At 39.4% G+C, this 18,690-nt stretch overlaps 1 protein-coding gene across 4 annotated transcripts in view; it reads left to right on the forward strand.

Annotated features, from left to right (window-relative positions):
• The window catches only part of RAD51B (RAD51 paralog B), a 647,199-nt gene that overhangs the window by 3,825 nt on the left and 624,684 nt on the right, over positions 1-18,690 (forward strand). For all 4 annotated transcript variants that reach the window (XM_060293640.2, XM_030855332.3, XM_070045062.1 and 1 more), the window contains exons 3-4: positions 5,514-5,627; positions 9,718-9,834. In XM_060293640.2, the coding sequence (XP_060149623.1) occupies positions 5,514-5,627; positions 9,718-9,834 (231 nt within the window). The remainder of the gene's footprint in view (positions 1-5,513; positions 5,628-9,717; positions 9,835-18,690) is intronic.

The raw sequence follows: 18,690 nt of genomic DNA on the forward strand, positions 1-18,690 counted from the left end.
TTTGCATTTTGGGTGGGGTTGGGTGGGGAGAATGCTCATAGCAGAAGGTGAAGTACACCTGTGCCATTTATTTGGGATTCTAGAGAAGTTTTGTCCTCATAAAAGAAATTTTGCAGTTACATGAGAAATATGACTCAAATGAGGAGATAGTATTCAAAATGGGTAATTTCTCTTGAAAGCAAGAAAAGTTAGTAGTTAGGATTATTTTCCTATTGATGGAGTGAGAGAAATATATAAGCAGATGTTGTATATTTAAGCAAAAGAGTAAAGCAAATCCCTCTTAGGAGGTTAAATAAGATTTAAGGTTTTCTGTTAGGATTTAGTCCTTAATAAGACAGACTTTCAGAGTGTGCTGCAATATTTAAAAAATTGCTTTGTGTGTTAATGATGTCTCTGTTATGCATTTTATAATCCTCATGTTCGTACTTTGAAATACTCTTAAAAGTATGAAATTTAACATTTCATTCCGTAGTTTTATTTATTTATTTGGCTGCATTAGGTCTTCGTTGCTGTGCGCGGGCTTTCTCTAGTTGCGGCGAGCGGGGGCTACTCTTCGTTGCGGTGCGCAGGCTTCTCATTGCGGTGGCTTCTCTTGTTGTGGAGCACGAGCTCTAGGCGCCCAGGCTTCAGTAGTTGCAGCATGCAGGCTCAGTAGTTGCGGCATGGGGGCCCTAGAGCACGCGGGCTTCAGTAGCTGTGGCGCGTGGGCTCTATGTCACGCGGGCTTCAGTAGCTGTGGCACGCAGGCTTAGTTGCTCTGTGGCATGTGGGATCTTCGCCCGGACCAGGGATCGAACCCGTGTCCCCTGCATTGGCGGGCAGATTCTTAACCACCGAGACTCTAGGGAAGTCCTTCCATAGTCACTTTTATTTTCTTTCAATTATTAAATACTCCCTCTGAATGATTTCATAGCTTAGGAAGAAACTCATTTTTTTTAAAGTAGTACAACCTCGTATTTATTTATTTTAACATTTTTATTTGAGTATAATTGCTTTACAATGGTGTGCTAGTTTCTGCCTTACAACAGAGTGAATTAGCTATACATACACATACATTCCCATATCTAACCCCTCCTGCGTCTCCCCACAACCCTCCCCATCCCACCCCTCCAGGCAGTCACAAAGCACCGAACTGATCTCCCAGTGCCATGCGGCCGCCTCCCAATAGCTGTCTATTTTACATTTGGTAGTATATTTAAGTCCATGTCACTCTCTCACTTCGTCCCAGCTTACCCTTTCCCCTCCCCAAGTCCTCAAGTCCAATCTCTATGTCTGCGTCTTTATTCCTGTCCTGCCCCTAGGTTCTTCAGAACCTTTTTTTTAGATTCCATGTATATGTGTTAGCTTATGATATTTGTTTTTCTCTCTGACTTACTTCACTCTGTATGACAGACTCTAGGTCCATCCACTTCACACAAATAACTCAATTTCGTTTCTTTTTATGGTTGAGTAATAGTCCATTGTATATATGTGCCACGTCTTCTTTATCCATTCATCTGTCGATGGACACTTAGGTTGTTTCCATGTCTTGGCTATTGTAAATAGAGCTGCAGTGAACATTGTGGTGCATGATTCTTTTTGAATTATGGTTTTCTCAGGGTATAGGCCCAGTAGTGGGATTGCTGGGTCATATGGTAGTTCTATTTTTAGTTTTTTAAGGAACCTCCATACTGTTCTCCATAGTGGCTGTATCAATTTACGTTCCCAGCAACAGTGCAAAAGGGTTCCCTTTTCTCCACACCCTCTCCGGCATTTGTTGTTTGTAGATTGTCTGATGATGCCCATTCTAACTGGTGTGAGATGATATCTCATTGTAGTTTTGATTTGCATTTCTCTAATGATTAGTGATGTTGAGCATTCTTTCATGTGTTTGTTGTCATTCCGTATATCTTCTTTGGAGAAATGTCTATTTAGGTTTTCTGCCCATTTTTGGATTGGTTTTTTTTTTTGATATTGAGCTGCTTGTAAATTTTGGAGATTAAACCTTTGTCAGTTGCTTCACTTGCAAATATTTTCTCCCATTCTGGGTTGTCTTTTCGTCTTGTTTATGGTTTCCTTTGCTGTGCAAAAGCTTTTAAGTTTCATTAGGTCCCATTTGTTTATTTTTGTTTTTATTTCCATTTCTCTAGGAGGTGGGTCAAAAAGGATCTTGCTGTGATTTATGTCATAGAGTGTTCTGCCTATGTTTTGCTCTAAGAGTTTTTTAGTGTCTGGCCTTACATTTAGGTCTTTAATCCATTTTGAATGTATTTTTGTGTTTGGTGTTAGGGAGTGTTCTAATTTCATTCTTTTACGTGTAGCTGTCCAATTTTCCCAGCACCACTTATTGAAAAGGCTGTCTTTTCTCCATTGTATACTCTTGCCTCCTTTACCAAAAATAAGGTGACCATATGTGCATGTGTTTATCTCTGGGCTTTCTATTCTGTTCCATTGATCTATATTTCTGTTTTTGGTGCCAGTACCATTCTGTCGTGATTACTGTAGCTTTGTAGTATAGTCTGAAGTCCAGCAGCCTGATTCCTCCAGCTCTGTTTTTCTTTTTCAAGATTGCTTTGGCTATTCGGGGTCTTTTGTGTTTCCATACAAGTTGTGAAATTTTTTGTTCTACTTCTGTGAAAAATGCCATTGGTAGTTTGATAGGGATTGCATTGAGTGTGTAGATTGCTTTGGGTAATATAATCATTTTCACAATGTTGATTCTTCCAATCCAAGTACATGGTCTATCTCTCCATCTGTTGGTATCATCTTTCATTTCTTTCATCAGTGTCTTATAGTTTTCTGCATACAGGTCTTTTGTCTCCTTAGGTAAGTTTATTCCTAGATATTTTATTCTTTTTGTTGCAATGGTAAATGGGAGTGTTTCCTTAATTTCTCTTTCAGGTTTTTCATCATTAGTGTATAGGAATGCAAGAGATTTCTGTGCATTACTTTTGTATCCTGCTACTTTACCAAATTCATTGATTAACTCTTGTAGTTTTCTGGTGGCATCTTTAGGATTCTCTATGTATAGTGTCACGTTGTCTGCAAACAGTGACAGCTTTACTTCTTTTCCGATTCGGATTTACTTCTTCTTTTCCAATTCGGATTCCTTTTTTTTTTTTTTTTTGGCGGTATGCAGGCCTCTCACTGTTGTGGCCTCTCCTGTTGCGGAGCATAGGCTCCGGACACGCAGGCTCAGTGGCCATGACTCACGGGCCTAGCCACTCCGTGGCATGTGGGATCTTCCCGGACCGGGGCACGAACCCGCGTCCCCTGCATCAGCAGGTGGACTCTCAACCACTGCACCACCAGGGAAGCCCTGGATTCCTTTCATTTCTTTTTCTTCTTTGGTTGCTGTGGCTAAAACTTCCAAAACTATGTTGAATAATAGTGATGAGAGTGGACAACCTTGTCTTGTTCCTGATTTTAGTGGAAATAGTTTCAGTTTTTCACCATTGAAGACGATGTTGGCTGTGGGTTTGTCATATATGGCCTTTATTATGTTGAGGTAAGTTCCCTCTATGCCTACTTTCTGGAGAGTTTTTATCATGAATGGGTGTTGAATTTTGTGGAAAGCTTTTTCTGCATCTATTGAGATGATCACATGGTTTTTCTCCTTCAATTTGTTAATATGGTTTATCACATTGATTGATTTGCGTATATTGAAGAATCCTTGCATTCCTGGGATAAACCCCACTTGATCATGGTGTATGATCCTTTTAATGTGTTGTTGGATTCTGTTTGCTAGTATTTTGTTGAGGATTTTTGCATCTATGTTTATCGGTGATATTGGCCTGTAGTTTTCTTTCTTTGTGACATCTTTGTCTGGTTTTGATATCAGGGTGATGGTGGCCTCGTAGAATGAGTTTGGGAGTGTTCTTACCTCTGCTGTATTTTGGAAGAGTTTGAGAAGGATAGCTGTTAGCTCTTCTCTAAATGTTTGATAGAATTCGCCTGTGAAGCTGTCTGGTCCTGAGGTTTTATTTGTTGGAAGATTCTTTTTTTTTTTTTTTTTTTTTTTGCCGTACGCGGGCCTCTCACTGTTGTGGCCTTTCCCGCTGCGGAGCACAGGCTCTGGACACGCAGGCCCAGCGGCCATGGCTCACGGGCCCAGCCGCTCCGCGGCACGTGGGCTCCTCCCAGACCGGGGCACGAACCCGCGTCCCCTGCATCGGCAGGCAGACTCCCAACCACTGCGCCACCAGGGAAGCCCTGTTGGAAGATTCTTAATCACAGTCTCAATTTCAGTGCTTGTGATTGGTCTGTTTTTATTTTCTATTTTTTCCTGGTTCAGTCTCCGAAGGTTGTGCTTTTCTAAGAATTTGTCCATTTCTTCCAGGTTGTCCATTTTTTTGGCATATAGTTGCTTGTAGTAATCTCTCATGATCCTTTGTATTTCTACAGTGTCAGTTGTTACTTCTCCTTTTTCATTTTTAATTTCTATTGATTTGAGTCTTCTCCCTCTTTTTTCTTGATGAGTCTGGCTAATGGTTTATCAATTTTGTTTATCTTCTCAAAGAACCAGCTTTTAGTTTTATTGATCTTTGCTCTTGTTTCCTTTATTTCTTTTTCATTTCTTTCTTTTTTTTTTTTTTTTTTTTTTTTTGCAGTACGTGGGCCTCTCACTGTTGTGGCCTCTCCCGTTGCAGAGCACAGGTTCCAGATGCGCAGGCTCAGCGGCCATGGCTCACGGGCCCAGCCGCTCTGCGGCATGTGGGATCTTCCCAGACTGGGGCACGAACCCATGTCCCCTGCATCGGCAGGCGGACTCTCAACCACTGCGCCACCAGGGAAGCCCTCTTTTTCATTTATTTCTGATCTGATCTTTATGACTCCTTTCCTTCTGCTAACTTTGGGGTTTTTTTGTTCTTCTTTCTCTAATTGCTTTAGGTGTAAGGTTAGGTTGTTTATTTGAGATTTTTCTTGTTTCTTGAGGTGGGATTGTATTGCTATAAACTTCCCTCTTAGAATTTCTTTTGCTGCATCCCATAGGTTTTGGGTCATCGTGTTTTCATTGTCATTTGAAGAAACTCATTTCAGCCTGACTCTTTCTGGTCATCTGTTTGTGCCCAGACTCTTTCAGGCACAAGGGCAGCGCCAACATACACCTGAGTTGGATTCTGCTGCTATGTGTTGTTACTTGGTGTGTCCTCTGGTATATGCCAAGGTGGATAATCAGAGGATAAGATTATATCATCATATCTTTTAGTTAAGGGCTATTTAGGGGGAAAATACTATAAGAAACATATAAATCTTTGATCTACAATAAATTTTTTTTAAATACTTATGGATTTATTTGGCTGCACTGGTTCTTAGTTGTGGCATGTGGGATCTAGTTCCCTGACCAGGGATTGAACCCAGGCCCCCTGCATTGGGAGCGTGGAGTCTTAACCACTGGACCACCAGCGAAGTCCCTGATCTACAATAAATTCTGCTTTTATTTACACATGGATAGTGTCAATTGAAAGTTTCCTTTTAATTCCAGTATCTTTGTTGCACATATATATTTTAAATATTTTCTTTATGTTTTTTAGGACTTTCTATGTCTTTCCCCACTGGAGCTTATGAAGATGACTGGACTTAGTTATCAAGGTGTCCATGAACTTTTGTGTGTGGTCAGCAGGGCCTGTGCCCCACGGATGCAAACGGTATGTATATATTTTAGAATTATGATTTGATTTTTATTTTGAAACGATTCTGTATCTCGTTTAAAATCTTTTGGGTGATGAGGCAAAAGCAAAAATAGAGATGAGCACCTCAAAAATACCAACCCTCACAGCATAGAGTTAGTCCTCTAATGAGAATATATGTAAGAAATTTATGTAGTTTATAAGCTCATGGGAGACAGTTCCTAATTATGGGAATGAGAGGGTAATATGATTTTTTTTTCTCTGTAGCTGGTATTGATATTTCAAAAGGTCATCTTTCTCTTTTGTTTGTTTGGGTAGGATTTGTGAACCTCATGGTTAAAGTATAATATACTGTTAATTTTAGAATGCTCCTGTCTCTGTAATACTAACTTTTATCATCATTACTTACTGTGCATCATAAAGTACACCTGTTGGACTTATACTCTCTTACTGATTGAATGAATAATACTTGAAAACTTATCCTCACTCCTGAGAAGAGTTAAAGTGTTTTGTAATAAGCCCTCATCAAGTTGTACCATTATTTCATACTTTCTGTCTCATGACTTTAGCTTTTCAAAATATAGGTTTAGTGCATGGTAGAAAATATCTTGTTTTCCCAGAATAAGAGTTGCCTAAAAGTCTGTCCGGTGTTTTGCAAATGTATTTGTTTATGTGGGTTATAAATTACTTACCTTACTACCTTATATTGAAATTTGGTAACCACTAAGCAATAAAGTAGGGTCTAACTCTGTGAAGGAGGAAGGAAGGAATATTTGTGTCATTTGAAACTTCGCAAACAATGAACAAAGTGAGTATTTTCTTTTGTTCAGATTTAGCTCATTGTCTAAGGAAAATACATTAAAGGCAAAATAGTCAGAAGGAGAATTAGAATTGGAGTTAGAGATGGGCAGTAGTCTTAGCTTTGTCGTTGATCCGGTATCTTTGAAGAGCTCGCTTTGTTTTATGGGAGAAGTTAGAGAGTTAAAATAGTATCTTATGATTCTGTGACAAGGTTCAAGTTAACTTGTCACGATTTTGAAGGTTGTAAATCACCAAGAGAACATTTTGGTTTGACATCTGTCGTTCTATTTGGTCAATATCTATGGCATGTTCCTAGTTAGATAATTAAGTAGGAGACTGTGAATAGGAAATTCACCTTTAGTCTCCACTTCCATCACCACTTTCAGCTGCAATGTCACTACCATTCCAAATGCCAGTTCAAAGAGCCATCTTTCTCCTTCGTTGTACATTACTCTGGTAAAATTCTTTAGATTTGAATCCTGTCTTAAATATTGGCTTAGCCTTAGTTCATTCCCTCATAAAGCTTTTTTTGTTAATTTATTTATTCAATAATTTATTCCTTCAACCAATATTTATTGAGTGCCAGCCATGGATCTGTCATGTACTGGGGATATTATAGTGAAGATGACTGATAAAGTTCCTGCCCTCATGTAGCTTACAGTCTAGTGGGAACAGTCAGACAGTAAACAAATAATTATACAAATGATTAGTTAACTGTAGTAATGACGAGTCCTATCAAAGAAAAGTACAAAGAGCTTAGAAACTGAATAACAGGGACATTACTTAGTTTAGGGGTCCTTAGGAAGGGCTCCCTCAAGGAAGCGATACTTCAGCTCAAACCTGAAGGATGAATAGGAGAGAGATGGACAACGGAGTTGGGAAGGGAGGGAGCAGGGAAGGGTTTGCAGGCACTGTGACTGGCAAATGCAAAGCCCCTGCGAAGAGCAGGAGAATCGTGCTTGTATGGTAAGAAAGTCAGGCCAGTGTGAATGAACGTAGTGGCAAGGAAGAGAGTGTCAAGAGATGAAGTTGTAGAAGCAAGCAGGGGTCAGGTCACTGGGACCTGCAGACCATGTTAAGGATTTTGGACTTTATTCTGAAAGCAATGACACATCATCAAAGGGAGTAATCTAATACGTGTTTTTAAAAACTCAGTCTTTAAACATAAACACGTGATTGAAAAGGAACAAGAAAATATTTGTGAAGACTAGTTAGGTATCTATGACTGTATTACAGACAGATTGTGACATGGACTATTAGTGTGGTACTGATGCCGATGGTGTAATGTCAGTTGTCGTGAGAGATACTTAGGAGGTAGAATGAATAGGATTCGGTGATGATTTGGCTGTGGGTGGTGGTGAGGTACAGGAAAGTGTCAGAGATGATTCCTTGATTTTGCTTTGAAAGATTGGGTGGTACCATTTCCTGAGATGAGGAATATCGGAAGAGGATCAGGTTTGAGGGCGGCAGATCGTGAATTCGTTAGTACCTGTCGAATTTTTGGTGCTTGTGAAACATTGAGTAGAGATGCGAAGTAGGCAGTTAAATGTGGACTGTGAGCTTGAAGTAGAGGTCTGCACTGGAAGCTGCATTGGGGAGTCATCGGGGTGAACATGGTAGTCAAAGCCGTGAAAATGGGCGAGAGATTGCCTAGAAGGTATGTACAGTGAGAATGTAAGTGTGCCCAAGACCACGTCCCGAATCCAGCCAGCATTTCAAGATCAGATTAGACAACGATGAGTCTAGGAAGCAGCCTCCAGGGTAGAAGAGAACTGGTGGTGTGTCATATCGCAGGGTCCCTCTTTGTCTCGCTTATGTACACACTATGATTTCTGAAGTCTTGTTCTGTTAGTTCATTTTAGTAGTTTTTTGAGTCACGAGAACTATTATTCTAGTAATTACATTTATAGTTGCAAAGGAAGTACTTTCATGTTAACAGATTGGACTGCCTTTACATGTCTGTAAAGTGTCCCCATGCCCACCTATGTTGCCTGATAGATTGTAGGCAATATTTAGGTATTTCTAAATCAGATGAAAGGCACACACCTTTTACTGTAGCTTTATTCTATTTTATTTTATGTGCCTGAATGTTGCCTTTAAAAAACTCTGTGGCAATCCATGGTTTAACTGATCTAAGAACTCAATAGGTGAGATTAGACAAGAGTGGGCACATTTATGGCTCATACGTATTAATATACTGGTCTTCCTACGTCCTCACAGGAGCAGAAGAGCCTTGGATTTGAGACCTAGACTTATTAAATTGTAAACTTTAGGTGGGTAGAAACTAGGTCTGTTTGGGTTACGACTCTATTCCCAGAGCTTATCATAGTATATGGCATGAAGTTGGCAATTAATTCATATTTTTTGAATGAATGAAGGAATGAAAAATTTCAGTTCTGTGGCTTGACTTCAGTTTTGGGCAACTTAATATAACAGTAGTAATTTTTAATGTTAGAGATTGCAGAGAGGCAAGTGTTCTTACACATTGCTGGTGGGTATGTAATCATGTTAACCACATCTGCAAAGACCCTTTTTCCAAATAAGGTAATATTCACAGGTTCCAAGCATTTGATGTGGCTGTCTTTTGGGAGGCCATTTCTTAGTCTCCCCCATCCACCTTCAAGCTGTTCTTCGTAAAGCAACCTTGGTTTGAAATGGTAGCTTGGCCATGTCACTCCCTGTTGCTCTCAGCCTACACGCTACACTTCAGCAACGCTCTTCCTGATTAGGCCCCTGTTTATTTCTCCAGCCTTATTGCTTGCCATACCACGACCTCGCGCCTTCTTTCCGACGTTCTAAATGAACTCTTTTTGTTTTTTGTAGTTTTTGTGAGTTTCCATTTCCTTTCTTTCTTGCTTCTCGACCATTCTTCGTACATTCTTGTCTCTTTGCCAGGAACATGCACATTCCCTTTGCCTGTCTAACAGTCATTTCAGGTTTTAGCTCAGACATCCAGATCTCCCTTGAAGCCTTCCTATATCACAAAATCCAGATCAGGTATACTCTCTCCAGATCTCCACTTGCCCTATCACAGTATCTCTTATTTAAGTGTATGGTAATTGCTTAGTTTCTAGTCCTAATTTCATAGTCCCTAGTTGGCTATAAGTACTGTGGGGCAGGGGCTCTGTCTTTTATATCACAGCCCCCAGATCTAGCACAGTCCCCGGCACAGAGTAAATAGTTGTTGAATAAATAAACAGTAGAAGAAAAAAAAGGGGTTCCAACTGCTAGAATTTGAGTTTGGAGTTGACTTATGTTTTTGAATAAATATTGAGGTTGAAAATAACTTAATCTCTTCTTTGTTCAGGCTTATGAGATAAAGACACAGAGGTCTGATGCTCCATCACCAGCATTTTTATCTACAACCCTCTCTGCTTTGGATGAAGCCCTGCATGGTGGTGTAGCTTGTGGATCCCTCACAGAGGTAAAAAAGAAACTTTCCAAACCTTCTTCCATTGACTTAGAACCTTCAGAGCCAGGGGAAAAAGGTTAATTAAAAACATAAATTATTTTGGGAATATTCATCTAAATTATAAGTACCTCAAGGGCATGGTTCTCCACTCAGTCCCTAGTACAGTACTAGTACAGTACATCAAAAGGAAGATGGTCCAAAAAAATCCCTGCTGACTGACTGAAATCTGCTTGGGTTGCTGTTTCTTTGAATTAGAAAGTGATGAATATTATGAAATAATATGAAACAATTTGGGGGAATTAGAAAAGGATCACTACTTAGTGTATTAGGAAGGAAAATTTGAAATTTTATTAACAATGTGGGCAAATTATAGTATTAAACTGAAATGAGCTATTTTCATTTCCTGTTAAAGATAAAATTTGGTTCTAGGAAGTAATAGGTTGTTGTATTAGTTATATATTTTTGCATAACAAATTACCCCCAAACTAAGTGGCTTAAACAACAATAAACATTGATTTCCATTTCTTTGGGGGTGGCTTAGCTCAGTGATATTGGCAAAGGATGCGAGGGGGCAGGTTGGTGCTGGTTGTTGGCGGAGGTCACGATTCCTCTCCAGAGGGCTCTCCACAGGTTGCTTGAGTCTCCTCCTGACACGATGTCTTGACTCCCTCAGGCAAGATGGAAATGGCTATTGCTTTGATGATTCAGCTTTGGAAGTTATATACCATCACTTCTGCCACTTTCTCTTCTTTAGAAGCGGGTAATTAAGTCCAGCCCACATTCAAGGAAAGGGAAATTAGATTCTACCTTTTGAAAGAAGTGTCAAGAATTTGAGGATATTTTAAAGCCACAACAGTTCTTTTCCTTGAAAAGTGCATTCATGTGCTTACTGGTCCTCATGTGGTGACTCCATAGACTATGTTTACCAGAACACTCCTGAGGGACTTCTTGCGTGAGAGTTCTAGGGGAATAGATGCTTGAAACAAACTTTTAACAAGATTAGACGCTTATATTCTGATAGGCATAAATTTAACTGTAGATATTTTCCCTTGAAAATAGGGGACCTGTTTTAGGTAGTATACATTATTTTATTTCCGGTCTTCCAAGAAAGATTTTTTTTTTATAAAGTTTTTTTTTTTTTAATTTTTATTTATTTTATTTTTGGCTGTATTGGGTCTTCGTTGCTGTGTGTGGGCTTTTCTCTGGTTGTGGCAAGTGGGAGCTACTTTTCGTTGCGGTGCATGGGCTTCTCATTTTGGTGGCTTCTCTTGTTGTGGAGCACGGGCTCTAGGCACGTGGACTTCAGTAGTTGTGGCACACGGGCTCAGTAGTTGTGGGTCGCAGACTGAGCAGTTGTGGCTCGTGGGCTCTAGAGTGCAGGCGCAGTAGTTGTGGCACACGGGCTTAGTTGCTCTGCGGCATATGGGATCTTCCTGGACCAGGGCTCGAACCCGTGTCCCCTGAATTGGCAGGCGGATTCTTAACTACTGCACCACCAGGGAAGCCCACCAAGAAAGATTTTAAAATATGTGTGTGCTATACCTAGTAGATGCCTATTGGATAGTAGGTAAATGAATGAAAGAGTGAATTAACCTTTAATAGAAATTAGAATGTGCTGTTGCAGGGCACTGCCACCAGATGGTGCCAGAATCCTATCTTACATAATCTTTTTGTGATCTAGTTGGACCTTTGTTGAAATAGGTTTATTTTTAAAAAAAAGAAGAGGCTTTATAGTAATTGTGATCCACAGTTATAAACTTAATTATTTAAATAGCAAAACTTCAGGAAGATTAACCAACAAATACTTTCTTATTTTTTAAGTTTTGGAATAGTTTCAATACTTTTTCATGTAGCTTTTATCAATTCTTTCTGAATCCAAGAGATAGTTACAAGCCATTAGATGTTTCTTCATCATCTGATTGGCTGACATGGAATATAAATACCCTGATTGCTTATTAGAGGCAAGTTCTCTACTTTATGTTTCAGCTCCAGGTAGCCTCTGCAGTCTTTTTGGGATTTTTCAGCTGAGTACAGGGAGTATTTGTTGACCTTGTATTAAAAATAAAAATTTAATATCTATCTTATGTATACAAGATTAAATACATCCTGCATGTGTAAGTTATGAACATTTATGAGCCTGTGACCCAATATAAAACGCAGAACAATACCAAAATCATTGAAACCAACTGTGGGCTCCTCCCTGATCCCATCTTTGGCCTTCTGTTGGGAGGTAACTTCCCTCCTGAATTTCCACCATTGCTATCTTTTTTTTTTAATTGAAGTATAGTTGATTTACAATATTATATTGGTGTCAGGTGTACAGCATAGTGATTCTACCATTGCTGTACTTTTTTTCCCCAATGGTTACCAATACCTATAGTTTTCCTTTATCACTCATATACATAGGAAATGTAGCATTTTATTTAGTTTTGCTTATTTTTGAGCTCTATTATACAATATATTGGTGATTCAATCATATCTCTTCTATGAATTGATTTTTCCACTTAATATTATTTTCTAAGATTTATCCATGTTGCAAGTAGCAAGAGTATAATTCATTTTCACTGCTGTGTCATACTCCATTTTGAAAATATGGCCACAGTATGTTTATCCCTTCTCCTGTGAGTGAACATTTGGGTTGTTTCCAAATATTAGCAGTTTGCTGCTAATATAAACAAGTCCTGTGAAAACTGTTGTACATGTCTCCTGGATCACATGTACAGGTATTTCTCTAGGGCACAGATTGGCAAACTACTGCCCAGTGATCAAATCTGGACAGCTGCCTGTTTTTTATAAATAAAGTTTTATTGTAACACAACTATGTTCATTTGTTTACATTTTGTCTGTGGCAGTTTTTGAGATACAAGGCAGAGTTGCATTAGTTGTGGCAGAGACCTCATGGTTTGCAAAGCCTAAAATATTTACTAGCTGGCTCCTGTCTAGGGGATCTACCTTGGAGTGATTTGCTGGTTATTATAGAGTATGCACATAGGTAACATTGCAGAATCAGGACAAATTGTTTTCCAGAGTGGTTGTGCCTGTTTACATTCCTATGAGTGATGTGCACGAATACCTCTTGCTCCATGTCTTCTTACCTTGGTATTATCTGACTTCTCAGTTTCTGCCCATCTTTGTGATCTTAGTTTTCATTTTCCTGATTACTAATGAGCTGGAATATCTTTTTATAAATCATTCGGCTATTTAAAAAAATAATTTTATTTTATTTTTTTATACAGCAGGTTCTTATTAGTCATCCATTTTATACACATCAGTGTATACATGTCAATCCCAGTCTCTCAGTTCATCACACCACGATCCCCACCCCCCTCCACTTTCTCCCCTTGGTGTCCATACGTTTGTTCTCTACATCTGTGTCTCTATTTCTGCCCTGCAAACCAGTTCATCTGTACCATTTTTCTAGGTTCCATATATATGTGTTAATATACGATATTTGTTTTTCTCTTTCTGACTTACTTCACTCTGTATGACAGTCTCTAGATCCATCCACGTCTCTACAAATGACCCAGTTTCATTCCTTTTTATGGCTGAGTAATATTCCACTGTATATATGTACCACATCTTCTTTACCCATTCGTCTGTTGATGGGCATTTAGAGTGCTTCCATGAACTGGCTATTATAAATAGTGCTGCAATGAACATTGGGGTGCATGTGTCTTTTTGAATTATGGTTTTCTCTGGGTATATGCCCAGTAATGGGATTGCTGGGTCATATGGTAATTCTATATTTAGTTTTTTAGGGAACCTCCATACTGGCTGTATCAATTTACATTCCCACGAACACCCTCTCCAGGATTTGTTGTTTGTAGATGTTCTGATGATGCACATTCTAACTGGTGTGAGGTGATAAATCATTGCGGTTTTGATTTACATTTCTCTAATGATTAGTGATGTTCAGCAGCTTTTCATGTGCTTCTTGGCCATCTGTATGTCTTCTTTGGAGAAATGTCTAGGTCTTCTGCCCATTTTTGGATTGGGTTGTTTGTTTCTTTAATATTGAGCTGCATGAGCTGTTTATATATTTTGGAGATTAATCCTTTGTCCATTGATTAGTTTGCAAATATTTTCTCCCATTCTGAGGGTTGTCTTTTTGTCTTCTTTGTAGTTTCCTTTGCTGTGCAAAAGCTTTTAAGTTTCATTAGGTCCCATTTGTTTGTTTTTATTTCCATTACTCTAGGCCATGGATCAAAAAAGATCTTGCTGTGATTTATGTCAAAGAGTGTTCTGCCTATGTTTTCCTCTAAGAGTTTTATAGTGCCCAGCCTTACATTTAGGTCTTTAATCCATTTTGAGTTTTATTTTTGTGTATGGTGTTAAGGAGTGTTCTAATTTCATTCTTTTACATGTAGCTGTCCAGTTTTCCCAGCACCACTTATTAAAGAGACTGTCTTTTCTCCATTGTATATCCTCGCCTCCTTTGTCATAGATTAGTTGACCATAGGTGCGTAGGTTTATCTCTAGGCTTTCTATCCTGTTTCATTGATCTGTATTTCTGTTTTTGCACCAGTACCATGTTGTCTTGATTCCTGTAGCTTTATAGTATGTCTGAAGTCAGGAAGTCTGATTCCTCCGGCTCCGTTTTTTTCCCTCAAGACTGCTTTGGCTCTTTGGGGTCTTTTGTGTCTCCATACAAATTTTTAGATTTTTTGTTCTAGTTCTATAAAAATTGCAACTGGTAATTTGATAGAGATTGCATTGAATCTGTAGATTACTTTGGGTAGTACATCATTTTCACAAGTTTGATTCTTCTAATCCAACAACATCGAATATCTCTCCATCTGTTTATGTCATCTTTGATTTCTTTCATCAGTGTCTTATAGTTTTCTGAGTACAGGTCTTTTAACTCCTTAGGTAGGTTTATTCCTAGGTATTTTATTCTTTTTGTTGCAGTGGTAAATGGGAGTGTTTCCTTAATTTCTCTTTCTGATCTTTCGTTGTTAGTGTATAGGAATGCAAGAGATTTCTGTGCATTAATTTTGTATCCTGCAACTTTACCAGATGCATTGATGAGCTCTAGTAGTTTTCTGGTGGCATCTTTAGGATTCTCTATGTATAGTATCATGTCATCTGCAAACAGTGACAGTTTTACTTCTTCTTTTCCAATTTGTATTCCTTTTATTTATTTTTCTTCTCTGATTGCCGTGGCTAGGACTTCCAAAACTATGTTGAATAATAGTGGTGAGAGTGGACATCCTTGTCTTGTTCCTGATCTTAGAGGAAATGCTTTCAGTTTTTCACCACTGAGAATGATGTTTGCTGTTGGTTTGTCATATATGGTCTTTATTATGTTGAGGTAGGTTCCCTCTATGTCCACTTCCTGAAGAGTTTTTATCATAAATCGGTGTTGAATTTTGTGGAAAGCTTTTTCTGCATCTATTGAGATGACCATATGGTTTTTATTCTTCAATTTCCTGTTACGGTGTATCACATTGATTCATTTGCGTATATTGAAGAATACTTGCATCCCTGGGATAAATCCCACTTCGTCATGGTGTATGATCCTATTAATGTGTAGTTGGATTCTGTTTGCTAGTATTTTGTTGAGGATTATTGCATCTATGTTCATCAGTGATATTGGTCTGTAATTTTCTGTTTTTGTAGTATCTTTGTCTGTTTTTGGTATGAGGGTGATGGTGGTCTCATAAAATGAGTTTGGGAGTGTTCCTTCCTCTGCAATTTTTTGGAAGAGTTTGAGAAGGATGTATGTTAGCTCTTCTCTAAATGTTTGATAGAATTCACCTGTGATGCCATCTGGTCCTGGACTTTTGTTTGTTGGAAGATCTTTTAATCAGTTTCAATTTCATTACTTATGATTGGTCTGTTCATATTTTCTATTTCTTCCTGGTTCATTCTTGGAAGGTTATACCTTTCTAAGAATTTGTCCATTTCTTCCAGGTTGTCCATTTTATGGGCATAGAGTTGCTTGTAGTAGTTTCTTAGGATGCTTTGTATTTCTGCGGTGTCTGTTGTAACTTCTCCTTTTTCATTTCTAATTTTATTGATTTGAGTCCTCTCCCTCTTTTTCTTTTTCATTTTTTTTTTTTTTTTTTGCGGTACCTGGGCCTCTCACTGTTGTGGCCTCTCCCGTTTCAGAGCACAGGCTCCGGACGCGCAGGCTTAGCGGCCATGGCTCACAGGCCCAGCCGCTCCGTGGTATGTGGGATCCTCCTGGACCGGGGCACAAACCCACGTCCCCTGCATCAGCAGGCGGACTCTCAACCACTGCGCCACCAGGGAAGCCCTCCCTCTTTTTCTTGATGAGTCTGGCTAATGGTTTATCAATTTTGTTTATCTTCTCAAAGAACCAGCTTTTAGTTTTATTGATGTTTGCTATTGTTTTCTTTGTTTCTATTTCAGTTATTTCTGCTCTGATCTTCATGATTTCTTTCCTTCCACTAACTTTGGGTTTTGTTTGTTCTTCTTTATCCAGTTCCTTTAGGTGTAAGGTTAGATTGTTTATTTGAGATTTTCTTGCTTCTTGAGGTAAGCTTGTATTGCTATAAACTTACCTCTTAGAACTGCTTTTGCTGCATCCCATAGGTTTTGGATCGTCGTGTTTTTGTTTTCATTTGTCTCTAGGTATTTTTTGATTTCCTCTTTGATTTCTTCAGTGATCTCTTGGTTATTTAGTAACGTATTTTTTATCCTCCATGTGTTTGTGTTTTTTATGTTTTTTCCCTGTAATTCCTTTCTAATCTCATAGTTTTGTGGTCAGAAAAGATGCTTGATATGATTTCAATTTTCTTAAATTTACTGAGGCTTGATTTGTGACTCAAGATGTGATCGGTCCTAGAGAATGTTCCATGTGCACTTGCGATGAAAGTGTAATCTGCTGTTTTTGGATGGAATATCCTATGAATATCAATTAAATCGAAGGCCTGAACCAAGATAGCGGAGTAGAAGGACGTGCTCTCACTCCCTCTTGTGAGAACACCAGAATCACAGGTAGCTGCTGGACAATCATCGACAGGAAGACACTGGAACTCACCAAAAAAGATACCCCACATCCAAAGACAAAGGAGAAGCCACAATGAGACGGTAGGAGGGGTGCAGTCAGGACAAAATGAAATCCCATAATTGCTGGGTGGGCGACTCACAGACTGGAGAATAATTATACCATGGAAGTCCACCCACTGGAGTGAAGGTTCTGAGCCACACGTCAGGCTTCCCAACCTGGGGGTCTGGCAACAGGAGGAGGAATTCCTAGAGAATCAGACTTTGAAGCCTAGTGGGATTTGATTGCAAGACTTCGACAGGACTGGGGGAAACAGAGACTCCACTATTGGAGGGCACACACAAAGTAGTGTTCCCATCGGGACCCAGGGGAAGGAGCAGTGAACCCAGGGGAGACTGAACCAGACCCACCTGCTAGTGTGGAGGGTTTCCTGCAGAGGCAGGAGGTGGCTGTGGCTCACCGCAGGGACAAGGACACTGGCAGCAGAAGTTCTGGGAAGCACTCCTTGGCATGAGCCCTCCCAGAGTCTGCCGTTAACCCCACCAAAGAGCCCAGGTAGGCTCCAGTTTTGGTTTGCCTTAGGCCAAACAACCAACAGGTGGGAAGCCCAGCCCCACCCATCAGCAGTCAAGCAGATTAAAGTTTTACTGAGCTCTGCCCAGCAGAGCAGCATCCAGCTCTACCCACCACCAGTCCCTCCCATCAGGAAACCTGCACAAGCTTCTTAAATAGCCTCATCCACCAGAGGGCAGACAACAGAAGCAAGAAGAACTACAATCCTGCAGCCTGTCGAACAAAAACCACATTCACGGAAAGATAGACAAGATGAAAAGGCAGAGGACTATGTACCAGATGAAGGAACAAGACAAAAACCCCAGAAAAACAACTAAATGGAGTGGAGATAGGCAACCTTCCAGAAAAAGAATTCAGAATAATGATAGTGAAGATGATCCAGGACCAATGGAGGCAAAGATCAAGAAGATGAAAGAAATGTTTAACAAAGACCTAGAAGAACTAAAGAACAAACAAACAGAGATGAACAATACAATGACTGAAATGAAAAGTACACTAGAAGGAATCAATAGCAGAATAACTGAGGCAGAAGAAGGGATAAGTGACTTGGAAGACAGAATGGTGGAATTCACTGCTGCAGAACAGAATAAAGAAAAAAGAATGAAAAGAAATGAAGACAGCCTAAGAGACCTCTGGGACAACATTAAACTCAACAACATTCGCATTATAGGGGTCCCAGAGGGAGAAGAGAGAGAGAAAGGACCTGAGAAAATCTTTGAAGAAATTATAGTTGAAAACTTCCCTAACATGGGGAACAAAATAGCCACCCAAGTCCAGGAAGTGCAACGAGTCCCATACAGGATAAACCCAAGGAGAAACATGCTGAGACACATAGTAATCAAACTGGCAAATATTAAAGACAAAGAAAAGTAATTGAAAGCAGCAAGGGAAAAATGACAAATAATATACAAGGTAACTCCCATAAGGTTAACAGCTGATTTCTCAGCAGAAACTCTACAAGCCAGAAGGGAGTGTCATGATATACTTAAAGTGATGAAAGGGAAAAACATACAACCAAGATTACTCTACCTGGCAAGGATCTCATTCAGAATTGATGGAGAAGTCAAAAGCTTTACAGACAAGCAAAAGCTAAGAGAATGCAGCACCACCAAACCAGCTCTACAACAAATGGTAAAGGAACTTCTCTAAGTGGGAAACACAAGAGAAAAAAAGGACCTACAATAGCAAACCCAAAATAATTAAGAAAATGGTAAACGAACTTACATATCAATAATTACCTTAAACGTGAATGGATTAAATGCTCCAACCAAAAGCCACAGGCTTGCTGAATGGGTACAAAAAGAAGACCCATCTATGTGCTG

This window comes from Globicephala melas, chromosome 2 (genome assembly GCF_963455315.2).
Source record: "Globicephala melas chromosome 2, mGloMel1.2, whole genome shotgun sequence".
In the NCBI taxonomy this organism is placed as follows: Eukaryota; Metazoa; Chordata; class Mammalia; order Artiodactyla; family Delphinidae; genus Globicephala; species Globicephala melas.